Source organism: Alligator sinensis, unplaced genomic scaffold (assembly GCF_000455745.1).
Source record: "Alligator sinensis unplaced genomic scaffold, ASM45574v1 scaffold107_3, whole genome shotgun sequence".
Classification (NCBI taxonomy): domain Eukaryota; kingdom Metazoa; phylum Chordata; order Crocodylia; family Alligatoridae; genus Alligator; species Alligator sinensis.
In genome coordinates, this window is record NW_005842578.1 from 250031 (window position 1) to 262458 (window position 12428).

The following is a 12428-nucleotide window of genomic DNA, read 5'->3' on the forward strand; positions in this document are numbered from 1 at the left end:
CTTCTTGAAAATGGGGACCACATTGGCCCTTTTCCAGTCCTCCGGGACTTGCCCCGTGCGCCACAAGCGTTCAAATATTCCCCCCAGTGGCTGTGCAATGATGTCGGCCAGTGCCTTCAGCACCCTCGGATGGAGCTCACCCAGGCCTGCCGACTTACAGGCATCCAGATCCTCCAAGTGACTCTGCACCATCTCAGGGTCTACGCGTGGCAGTCTGGCGCCTTGCTGCTGCCTCTCTACAACCCCAGTGAGAGACTTGTCGTGCCCCTCGCTTAGGAACACCGAGGCAAAGAACTCGTTGAGGAGTTCAGCCTTGTCCCCCCGTCCGTCACCAATTGTTTCTGCCCATTTAGCAGGGGTCCTATTCCTCCCTGGGCCTTCCTTTTACGCCCTATATATCCAAAAAACAATTTCTTGTTGTCCTTTACTTGGGATGCCATCCTCAGCTCCATGGTAGCTTTGGCCCGTCTAACTGCCTCCCAACACATGCGAGCAGAGGAGGTATACTCCTCTTTGGTGATCTCCCCCTGTTTCCACTTTTTATGTGCTCCCCTTTTAGTCCCAGGACTTCGTCCCAGAGTGAAGTCCTGGGAGGTTTTCGTGCGGGTCTATCCACGGATAAAAAATGCACAAGATCCTTTTCCAGCAGCACTGGAGTGATGCTGTAGCTGTGATGGTTCAGGAATGAGCAAGAGGCCAGGATTTTGGTAGGCAATATCTTTTATTGGAACAGCTGTATGGTAGGGATAAAGTTAGGTGAGCTGTCACAATGAAGAGTGAGGAATGCCTTGGGTTTGAAAGCTCGTCTGACTTTGTCCCAGAGAGACGTAGTGTGCTGTGTTAGTCTGAAGTTAAGCAGAAGGCAGGGTAGATTTGCACCTTATAGGCTAACCGTGAGTAGATCGATTGATCTCTCTCTCGGTATCTCTTTTTTTCTATAGCACAAACTTTTCATTCAAACTTTATCCCAACCATCCAATTGGTCGAATTAAAAGATATTGCCCCCAAACATCCTTGTCTCTCGCACGAGACCCTTCATGGTTGTGGTTCTCAACTGGGAGATCTTTTAAGTGGGGGCTGCACAACATCAGCACCAGGAGGCTTGCAAACACCTAGGTGTGACACAGGGGATTAAACCCGGAGATTTCTACTTGATCCAGAGCTTTGCCCCGTTGTGGTCTTTTGTTTGAAAGTATCACGATGCCCCTTTAGAAATCCACGGTGTGTCCACACCCCAAATGCCGTGGCCCGGGGCAGGAAAGCAGGGCGCAGGTGTACCACTGGGTCCCTCCCTGGAGGAGAGATCAGACAGAGCTGATGCCCTTAGCTGTCCTAGCTCCTGTCCCGCAGGGGGTACTAGAGTAAGGACAGTAAGAAACCCACTTGGAGACTCTTCTGGGGTATCCAGTCCCCATCACAGAGCAAGTCAGAGTCTCCACGGGGCTGCTGGAGCTTCACTGGGGGGCATGGTCCCCAACACAGAGTCGCACCAAAGGGTCCATGGCAGTGGCAGCCTGTGGCTTGTGGTGTCTCCCATGCTGGTCCGCTCTGCTTCAAATTACCCTGCAAGCAGCTGAAACACTAACAGCCCCTTTGTCCTGGGGCAGGATGTGGGGAGGGGGCACCACCCCGTGCCAGCTCAGTTCTTGTGATCCATGTCGTTTGTCCTGTTTGTGTCACGGCACGTCTTCTTGAGCAATGCTTTCTCTTTGGCGGGGCAGAGAGGTGTCATCTCCTTGTCCCGCACTGCTGTGATGAAACTGGAAGATGGCGCAAACTGGGAATACTGGCAAGCCAAGTCACGTTTTCCAGAGGTATCGATAGGCTGGATCTGGGGAAGTGTGTTGTGTACACCCAGACTGGGCCGGCCCATGACCTATTCATGGTTTAGAAATGATGGCCTGCCCCTTGCGACAGCGTAATCACCTGCTTTTGAGTTAGCAGCAGGCTGTGACTCGGTCCAAGTGATATTTGTGTGTCTATGTTTGTCTTCCTGGATTTTACTGTGCTGGCTTATAAAGGTCCTGAATGTTTTGTAGGCAGACGAGGTTCTTTGGGTGAATCTGGTATCTTTTATTAGACCAACTTAAACAGTTGGAAAACAATTTTTAAGCAAGCCTTCAGGTTCAAAAACCCTTCGTCAGGCTTAGGAAGTCTTAGCCTGATGAAGTGTTTTTGAACCCGAAAGCAAAATCCCGAAGTCAGGCTAAGGAAGTCTTAACTTGACGAAGGGCTTTTGAACCCAAAAGCTTGCTTAAAAATTGTTTTCCAACTATTTAGGTTGGTCCAATAAAAGAGATCAGATTCACCCAAAGAACCTTGTCTGCCTGTGTCCTTAGACCAACACGGCTACAACCTCCACCCCTGAATGTTTTGTGGCTTTGACCAGGCTCGGAGTTACCAGCTTGACCCCTTGTGTTTATCTTGGCCCAAATATTACTGCCTGGAAGAGCAGGCTGAAGAGACGGTACGGGAGGGAAGGGGTTATAGGAAGTCATTTGCAAACTATAATATAAGTGTTACAAATAGAAGATGGATTTATACTGCTGGGGGTCTGCTTAAAAGGGGAGTAACCACCCCACCAGTCAGGGTTGGAAGAAGGTTATTCCAGTCGGTCAAACTTGTTCCAATGGAATAAAAAGGCTGAGCTTTGGAAAGCCACATTTCACCTCTTTCTGGGAATTGAATCATAGCGGGGAAGACGGGGCCTTGGAACTCGCTACGAACCATCCAGGTGACTTCTACTTGCCAAGAAGACCCAATCTAGGTCCCTCTCACTGGGAACCCCACTCCCGGCAGATCACAGGATGCTTCTTTCCCTCACTTTATTAATGAACGGATGGGCAAGAAGTGCAGGATCAAGGGTCTAATTCCTACGGGGCTGCCCTTGCTGGAACTGGCCTCAGAAAGAGCAGGCGTTGCGGTCCCTCAAGTGTCTTTGAGGAGGTTCTAATGCAAGAGATTATGGAGAGTTTGGGGCACCTGGCTTGGCACCGAGGTGAGGACTGAGACAAGGAAATAACCTCTGACCTTTGTGTTTTGCTTCTTGGGTGTCCTGCTTCCTCCCAATCAGCTCTTCACGTCAGAAGTCGAGGGCACCAGGCTGCAATAGGTAAGCAAAGGTTTGTAGCATCTTGAGGCTAACTTTGGCCCAGTGAAGTCCTGCCCGCACCCTGCCCTACTGCTACAGGTATCAGCGGGGTTTGAAGCCTCCCCCAGAGGCACTGGGTACTGCTGCAGCCCAGGCTGGGGATGGGGACTAGGCTGCGCCAATGCTCCTGCTGGGACTCAACCCTGGAAGGTCCTAGCTAGAGGGTCTTGCCCTGCAACCAGGGTTAGATTGGTGTGAACTGGGAGAGCAGGGGGTGGCCCCTTCCTCTGTAGCTGGGGCATGACTGAGTGGGGATTGAATAGCAGCCTTCACCTCCCTGCCGGGGGGCTGCAGAGAGGATGGAGCTGGGCTGGTCTCAGTGGGGGCAGATGACAGGACAAGGAGCAATGGGCTCAAGCTGCAGCAGGGAAAGTTGAGGTTGGATAGTAGGGAAAACTTTCTCACTACGAGGGTGGTGAAGCACTGGAAGAGGCTCCCCAGAGAGGTGGTGCATTCTCCATCCTTGGAGATGTTTAAGACCCTGCTGGACAAAGGCTCGGCTGGGATGATGTAGTTGGGGCTGGTCCTGCTTGGAGCAGGGGTTGGACTAGATGCGAGCCCCCCGAGGTCCCTTCCAGCCCTCATTTTCTAGGATTCTATGAAAAAAGGAGAGAGGGTCGTTAACACCTGTAGGATGAAGCATTTAGAAGGGATCAGGCAGATGACGCCGAGCCCCGAATCAACTGACGTCCCTTAGCCTGCCGCTACCACCAGGCAAATGGTTTTAAAGTTTGGCTGGACTGGAAATCAAGGGCGCACCCCTGGATCCGCCCTGGTGAGAGCAGAGCACCCAGTGCACAGGGTGGAATAAGCTCCCTTGCGCTGACTGTGCTGCGAGCGGGAAGGAGGTACCACAGGCAATTCCCCAGCCTTGCCCCTGACTTCTGCCAGTAACACAGCTCTGCCCGCCATCCGGCGGTAGGGGTTGAGGATGTTATTGTTCCTGACACATCTCAGAGCCAGGCAGGCCGCCCCGCTGAGATCCGCCCAGACAGGTTGGGTGGCCTATCTAATGAGCCGGGAGCGCTCGGCGAGTGGTGCTCTACGGTGATCTTTCCATGCAACAGCCTCTTCCTTTGGAAGAAGGACCAGACACGGACCCTCGCTGGTGCCAGCAGATATGTAAGTCATTCTTCTATCTAGATGTGGCTCGTGGTCCCTCACCGTGTACCTGGGTGCTCTTCCTTTCTTCAGCTCTCTCTCTGCATGGCTACCACAGCTCCAAACCTCTAGGCCCTGAGTTCTTGAGTGTTTTATAGCAAGGTCAATGGCGGGGAGTGGGTTTGAGGTGGTCTGGGAGGACGTTCACCAGAAGGCTTCAATCAACGGGAGGTGAAGGTGGAGTGAAAGGTTTCCAGTGAAAACTGGGTTCAGTGCAATACCGGAAAGTGCCCGTCCCAGCCTACCTGGTGCTGGAGATCATAACATCATAGAAAGTCGGGAGATGGGCAGGGGTTGAGCTTGACCTGCGTTGGGTGGGAGACTTTTGGCAGTGAGACCTGCTCAGGGATCTCTGGGTAACACCTCCATGCCCTGTTTGTTTGTCTTCCCTAGAGAGCTGGTTGCTTGGTGCCCTTCAGCCCTTTCGTGCCACAGAGCTAACCCGTGCGATGGTCTCCCCTGCCCGAGGTAATAAATGTGCATTGAGCTTGCTGGCTAGGGATGGAGCCATCTCCCAGGTCCCTGAGGGGGTGCTTGGCTATGGGAGCTGGGTCCCGGTATCAGCTGCAAACCAGCCCATGCAGGTTACCACCGGCGAGAGCGCCATTGCCAGGAGCATTCAAGGAGCCCCCAGCCAGGGAGCTCACAAGATAAACCCAGAGACTTCCTATAGGAATCCAGACGGTCCAAACCATCCTTCCCTGCCGAGGGGCTGCTGAGCTCTCTGCAGCAAAAGAATCGCTCCGGTATTTTTTCACGGTCAAACTCAAGTGAAAGTGCAGAGCTGGCGTTAGTGATGGGGGCCTGGAGTCTAAACAGGTTGAAAACCACTGCGCTGGGTGATGCCAGTGCCCATGATCCCTCAATTGCATGGCTAAACCTGCAGTTTTGGAGTACCTGTCGGTGCCTGTGCAGTCCACAGTGCCATCTACTGCCCAGCCACCGCAAGTCCTGGGGTGGAAGATCCCAGGGCTCTGGCTGACTCTGCCGTCTCTTCTCTCTGGCTCCCGTTGCAGAAACCCAGTCCATCGAGGATGTCTACAGCCAGTCCTTAGCCAAAGCCCTGTACCACGTTCCCACTCCTGCCATCGTTGGGTTTTATGCGCCGTGGGGATATGGGATTTCCCAGAAGATCACGATTTTGCGCAGTGAGTATTGCCACGGGGGCTGGCATGCAGGGGGGTGAATGGGAAGAGGGTGGACTTCTCCAAAGAGCTGGTCATCTGTGAAGCCTTCTGGTGGGGGCTGAATTATCATCTAGAGATTATGGGAAAGTCAAGCTGGAAGGGACCTCATGAGGTCTGTTCTAGCCCGGTGCCCTGCTCATGAGAGGATCGGCACTGACTAAACCATCCCAGCCACAGACTATCAACCTGCTCTTGACTGTATCCAGGGATGGAGACTCCCCACCTCTCTGGTAGGAACACTCCTTGCGAGGCAGGAGTAGAGGTAGTTGAAGTCTGTAATCAAATCCCCCTTGAGTCGTCTTTTCCCCTCACTAAACAGTCCTAGTTCTTGCAGCCTTTGCTCATCAGTCCTACTTCCCAATCTTTCCAGCCTGATGGGAGGAAAGATTTTAGTCCTTCTTTCTTCTCCCCTCTCAGACATTTTGCAGGAGAAGTCAAGGAAGAAAGATGAGCGGGACTTCCAGCGGACGGGGCAAAGGCAGCGGGGGAATTCCAGCTGGGACCTGCTCAGCGTCCTCCTGCACATGATCCTCTACCGCCCGGTCCTGACGGAGCAGCATAAGGAAAGGAGGAACATCCAGCACGTCTTCATCCACTTCAGCGCCTGGGAGTATGTGGGCAGTGACAACCTCTGGGCAGGCCTCATCACTGCCCTGTGTGATGGCATCCAAAAACACTTTGGTCTCCTGCCCATCAGTGTTTACCGGGTTATGGGCCAGAAATGTAGCCTCAGTGATGGCTGTGGGGATAAAAAATGGATTTGTAAGAGATATCTTTGCCTCCCAGTGTGGGCTGTTGGGAGTGTCTTGGCCATCGTAGTAGTAGCAGTGGGATTTCTTTTCTTTGTGCTTGGGACTCCTGTTGGTGACACGTGGGAAGATATGATGAAAGCAATTCTGGAGAGCATTGGGATAGCAGTGCTTGGCATCTCTACATTAGCTGTTGTGAAGCCAGTCTTCCTGGTGATACGAAATATCATCAATACCCAGAAGGCCAAGCTGGAAAAACTGATGAACCGGACAGATCTCAGCTCCCAGTTGGGCTTCATGAGCTGCGTCAAGAGGGAAGTCAAGGTCATCACGGAGTTCCTGAAGTTCATGGAGATCTTCCAGCGGCGGAAGATCCGGGTGGTGCTGGAGATCACCAACCTGGACCGGTGCAGCCCCAGCAAGGTGGTGGGCATTCTGGATGCCCTGAACATCCTCCTGGCAGATGACACAGCCCCGTTCATCTCCATCCTGGCCGTGGACCCTAGCATCATCATTGACTGTGTGGGGAGCTCAGGTGGCATGGCCAAGAATGGGTACAAGTTCTTGAACCACATGGTCACCCTGCCTTTTTCGGTGCCCAAGATGGATGACGACACCAAGAAGCACCTTATCCGGAGCATTATTGGAAGCCAACAGGAACAAGAGGGGGACTTGCAGGGGGTGGGCATCAGGCCAATGGACAAGAAAGAAGCCAACTTACCACTGACACCTCGTGACTCTTTGGCCAGCCGTAGCATAGGGAGCCTAAGCCCAGATGAAAGCCAAGTGCCTCTTGTTACCGTAAGTGATGGCCCCTGGGAGCCCTCCAACAGCTGTGCTAGGAAAGCCACCAAAACCCTTATCCAAGAAGCCTTACATTCCCTCCTGGAGGACTCCATGAAGAAATACATGACGGACAACTTCGTACAGATGCAGAGGATTGTGAACACCATCAGCATCACTGTCAGGCTCATGGTGACGAAAGTCTCCAGGGACAAGGTCTTCCCACAGATGGTGGCAGCGTGGGTGCTCCTGGCCAACCAGTGGCCGTGTCGCCTGAGCTGGATCTTGCAGTGCCTTGAAGATGAGGAGCAGAGAAACAGCCTGGATGGTTGCCAGGAAAATCTGCTCCCTCCTGACATGCCGCTGTGGGAGGTTTACGAGAAGTACATGGAGGAGTTTGACTTGATAAAGGGCCCGATGGAAAAGATGCTGGAGCTGGACAGTGACCCTGACCTCTTCTACAACTTCATCCATGACTGGTTCCGAGTGGAAGATGCCAACTTCTACTTGCCCTTCACCGTCAACCTCGACTCATCCCTGAAAAGGCAGATGGAGCTGCAACGTGGCAGCCGCAGCCTGAAGTGGACAAAGAAAGCCCGTAGCCTCTCCAAGGGCATCTTGTTGGCCATGTCTGTTGATGACATCTGCAAAGAGGTAGGTGATGCAGAATGGTCCAGGGGACAGCTCCCATTCAGACCAATGGGGCAGGGAGTTGGGGTACTTGAGTTGGGAGATACCGAAAGAGCAATGCCATCATGCAGGTTCATCCTAGAAAGTTTCTCCTTGGGTTTTGCAGGCTCAAGGAGGGCAGGAGCAGGCAGTGATTCTGGATGTGCTGTGGGGAACGCATCAGCCTGATCTGTTGCATGCACTTCGTTGGTCAAGGGGCTCCTTTATAAACGTGCTGCAAATGATTCTCCTGGAGTTTTGGGATAGCCTGAAAGTGCAACAGGGATTATTGTACTTTCCTACGTACAACATGCCCCCTGGAATACACTACTCCCTTTGCTTTGGAAAGGCAGAATGAAGGGGGGATATTTCCTTGTAGTAATACACTGAGTGGTAGCAGCCAGCGAGCTCATTGTTTTACTCCTTGGGCACATCTACACGTTCATTAATGCACCTTAGATACTGCACATTTACTTTTGTACTGGCTTAATAAAGTACTAACTATGTGCACAGTACGAGAGTTACTGCGCAGTAGTGCAGCGCGTGGTTATCTGTCGATGCTTACTGCGCATTAGCCTAATAACACTGCAGAGTCGGCTATGAGCACGGTTTGTGCTGTGACGTGCTACTGCACAGTGTTATTAGGCTAAAACGCCCGACTGCCTCATTTCAATATGTGCTGGATCAGAAACCCAGCCCTCAAAAGGATCCAGGCCTTTAGCTAAGGGGCTTTCCACCTAACGTCTAGAGTCTCACCACAGGGCACTGTTCTCCTCTTAGTATCTGGGCACATGTTTCCCTCTGAACTAGTACCATGTCTTCTGTGTTTGGGAGCGGCACACATTGATGCTCCTTTCTTTTCTTCCAGATGGCCACACTTGGCTTTAAAGAAGACAACCTCCAGATATATGTGGAGAGAGTGAGGAAGCATGACCTCAGTGGCCGGGCTCTGATCTACAGCAACAACAGTGAAATCAAAGAAGTCCTTGGCATGAGCCTCGGGGAATGGACTCACTTCAGCATACGTTTCTTTGGGGTTCTCCCCCAGCCCGGTTCATCCAACACGGCCGAGTCCTCGGTTCTGTCGCACGTCCGGCCAAAGGGCCTTGAAAACGAAGACATGTCAGGGCGTCTGCCCCTTGACACCGTCAACAAAAGCCAGCCGCTCCTTCAAGAGCACCTTGTTGGGCATGAGGGCAGATGACATCTCCAGGGAGGTAGGTGATTTCCTCATAACATGCCACGTGATGGGGAAGGTCAGGGGATGTTCTTGCTGGAGCAGCCACAAAGCACAGACCCACTGCACAGGCTCATTTGCAAAAGCAAATCTTGGTGTAGGAATGACTGAAGTATTGGGGGCCCCACCAACATGCTCAGGAAAGTGAGATTTTGTTTTATGAATCGGAGGAAGAGACGTACATTTAACTATTGTGACTCCAGGACTAGTGAGACAATATCTGCCCCCACCCCTGCTTTCTGCTACAGCGTCAGGGGTTTCTAAGCCTCCCCCAGAGGCGCTGGGTGCTGCTGCAGCCCAGGCTGGGGACGGGGCTGGGCTGTGCCAATGCTCCTGCTGGCACCGACCCCACAGGGTCTTGGCTGGAGGGTCCGGCCCCTGCGCTCAGGCTCAGCCCCACACTGCATTTGGGGTCCGAGAGAAATTGTACTCCCTAGCCAGACTGGTACAGACTGGGGGGGAGGGTTGCCTTCCTCTTTAAAGGGGGCACAGCCTCTTCCTGGGATCTCTTGAGTGTATAGTAACAGCCTTCACAGCAACAGCACACTGGCTGCTGCAGTCCCTCTGCTTTCCCTGGGGCGGGTTCGGGTGCGATGTCTTGGGTTGCATCAGGGCTGACTGCGTAGTTTTGTGAAGAGGTCCAACGACGGATTGGTACAGGATGGTTTGGACAGGGCTGATCCAGGCTCGGGCAGGGGGTTCAGTTAGGTGACCTCTCACAGCCCCTTCCAGCCTGGCTTCTCTGTGCTTTCTGTGTCCTCTGCAGGTCCCTTCCCACCCAACCTCTCTGGGATTCGCGGTAACTCTTTGGATTATGATAGCATCTGTGGCAATGACAGAGCTGCTTTGGTCTTCTGCTTTTCTGCCTCGCCGGCTTTATTTCCAGCTCCAGCAGCCCGTGTTGATTGCTCAGCCTGTGCTTGCTGCTTTGTGGTTTCTTTTCCATGCAAGCTCCTTTGCAAAGAGGTAGTTTCACATCTCTGTCACCTTTTGTGGGGCTGCCGTCTGACATCACATGACCTCCATGATGCTCATTTTATTTTCACAGCTGAAGGAGATTTCGGGAGAAATTAGGGAAGGAAACACAGCAGAGTACCAAGAGGACCATAAAGACGCATCATTTGGGTGCGCTCATGGAGCCGACTCGGCTGTCACCTGGATTGGCAAACTCAGAAGGCCCAGCCTCTTCATCTCAGCTAATCTCTCCACTCCGCACGTGTTAACGACCCTCTCTGCTTTTTAATGGTCTTGATGTTCCACTATTCAAGCTACCCTTTCTTCTGCAGTGTTGTTATTTATCCATTAGCCGTTTCTGGGAATGTCTCCTATTTCAAAGCCCCTCGGACTTTTTAATTCTAGCCCATTCCCTTAACTCAAGTGTGATAACTTTAACTCAGGGGAACACTAGCTCCAGCGTGGGAAGGAGTGACAGCGAAGTGTTGGATGCACAGTCAAGATGCTCAAGAAGACTAGATTTTGTTTTAAAAATCTGAACAAGAGACATGTATTTAATTATCATGAGTAGGGACGTACTTAATTTGTGGTTATACGGAGTTCAGAGAAACTGCAAAATCCGTGACTGTCCACAAAATCCAGAAAAAAACCCTTAATTTTTAACTTACTGTTTTACAAACTTGAATAAGAGACATATCATTAATTATAATGACCACAAGATGCACGAGACCCTATGTTTTTTAAACTTAATATATAAGTTAGCTAATTAGTATGCATTCCAATAGTTATGTTTGCTTTTGATTTGATCTTAAATGGAATAACATACTGCTGGGTCCCCTGGCATGTCATATTAATGGCTGTTAGCCATTCTGGGTAACATCTCCCTTCTGGTGTTTTCTAGCTCTAGCTACAAACCTTGAATCAGGTGTGGTCACATTTAACTCAGGCGTAGAAATGACTGACAGTGAAGTACTGGAAGTACTGTCAAGACGCTCAAGAAAGCGAGATTTTGTTTTATGAACCAGAAGAAGAGATGTACATTTAACTATAATGACTCCAGGACTAATGAAACAATCTCTTTTTACTATATTGATTTGTTTTGGGCCTAGTTTGTTGTGTTTTTTAAGCGTAATAGCTAATCTAGGAAATCAGTGCACATGCCGATAAAGTTATGTTTGGTTTTGCTTTGATTTTAAACTGAAAAAAATACAGCGCTAGGCCCCCGCCATCTTGGTGAAGCTTCTCGTTTCTATCTAACTAGAGAAACATCTGTGCTGTGTTAGCTGTGATGATGGGCCACCCCATGTGCACGCCCTTTTCACAATCCTAGCTCAGCCCATGGTGGTGCCTTATGGACACCACAGACAGAGATGGGTTGGGACCTGGGAGAGCTAGATGCCGCCCTGCAACTACCGAGCATACCTCCCTCGGGCAAGCAGAGCTCAGCTTGTTCCTACTCACTGTTTCATCCTGTTTCATCCCATGGGTCTTGCAAGGCTCATGTCCTCAAAGACAAGATAGGCCTGATGGAGAGGAGACACAGACCTCCAAAGGGATGGTTGGTGGAGGAGAGACAGTGACTGAACCCCTGTTTCTGTTCACCCCACTGACCTGACCTGTTCAGGCATTACTCCCACCTGCCACAGAGTCCTTGAGGGTCTGCTCTACCCAACCCCTTCCTTCAAGAGCAAACAGGGAACCTTCAAGGCACCAACGCCACCAGAGATGCAGTTAGTCATAGAATCGTATAATAGAAAATTCAGGTTGGAAGGGGCTCAGGAGGTCAAACCTACTCCAACCCTCTGCTCAAAGCAGAACCAGCCCCAACTACATCATCCCAGCCAAGGATTTGTCTACCTGGGTCTTCAAAACCTCCAAGGATGGAGACTCCACCATCCCTCTGGGGAGCCTGTTCCGGTGCTTCACCCCCTCCTAGTGAGAGAGTTTTTCCTAATATCCAACTTAAACTTCCCTTGCTGCAACTTGAGCCCATTGCTCCTTGTTCTGTCGTCTGCCCCCACTGAGAACGGTCCAGCTCCATCCTCTTTGGAATGACCCTTCAGGGCGCTGAAGGCTGCTATTCAATTGCCCCCTCAGTCTTCTCTTCTCCAGGCTCAATCAGCCCAGTTCCCTCAGCCTCTCCTCACCAGTCACGTGTCCCAGCCTCTGAATCGTTTTTGTTGCCCTCCACTGGATTCTCTCCAACTTGTTCACATCCTCTCTGTTGTGGGGGATGCAGAACTGGACACGGACTCTAGATGTGGCCTCTCCAGTACTGAATAGAGGGGAATAACTACTTCCCTTGATCTGCTGCCAAGCCTCTTACTAATGCAATAGATTCCCAATGGATTATTCCTTTGATTTGGTTCCTTTATGTTGGACTCTTTCCACCCTGTCCACCTCCTTCTTGAAGTGCGGGGCCCACAATGTCTCTTCTCCAGACCAAAGAGCCCTAGCTCCTTCAGTCTGGTCACATAAGTCAGGTCATGCTAATCAAGACTGCGTTGCAATGCGCAGCCACAAGCAGAAGTTTGAAC

At 51.5% G+C, this 12428-nt stretch overlaps 1 protein-coding gene across 3 annotated transcripts in view; it reads left to right on the plus strand.

Annotated features, from left to right (window-relative positions):
- Positions 1-2319: 2319 nt before the first annotated feature.
- LOC102372836 (NTPase KAP family P-loop domain-containing protein 1-like) overlaps positions 2320-12428 on the plus strand; it is a 21016-nt gene continuing 10907 nt past the window's right edge. The window contains exons 1-7 of one of the 3 annotated variants that reach the window (XM_014524163.2): positions 2320-3112; positions 3730-4273; positions 4706-4780; positions 5329-5460; positions 5917-7685; positions 8569-8917; positions 9986-10957. In XM_014524163.2, the coding sequence (XP_014379649.1) occupies positions 4762-4780; positions 5329-5460; positions 5917-7685; positions 8569-8904 (2256 nt within the window). In that variant the 5' untranslated portion in view covers positions 2320-3112; positions 3730-4273; positions 4706-4761 and the 3' untranslated portion in view covers positions 8905-8917; positions 9986-10957. Of the gene's footprint in view, positions 3113-3528; positions 4274-4705; positions 4781-5328; positions 5461-5916; positions 7686-8568; positions 8918-9703; positions 9813-9985; positions 10958-12428 lie in introns of those variants that run through there. The other 2 variants (XM_025214333.1, XM_025214334.1) reach the window with 2 other exon arrangements.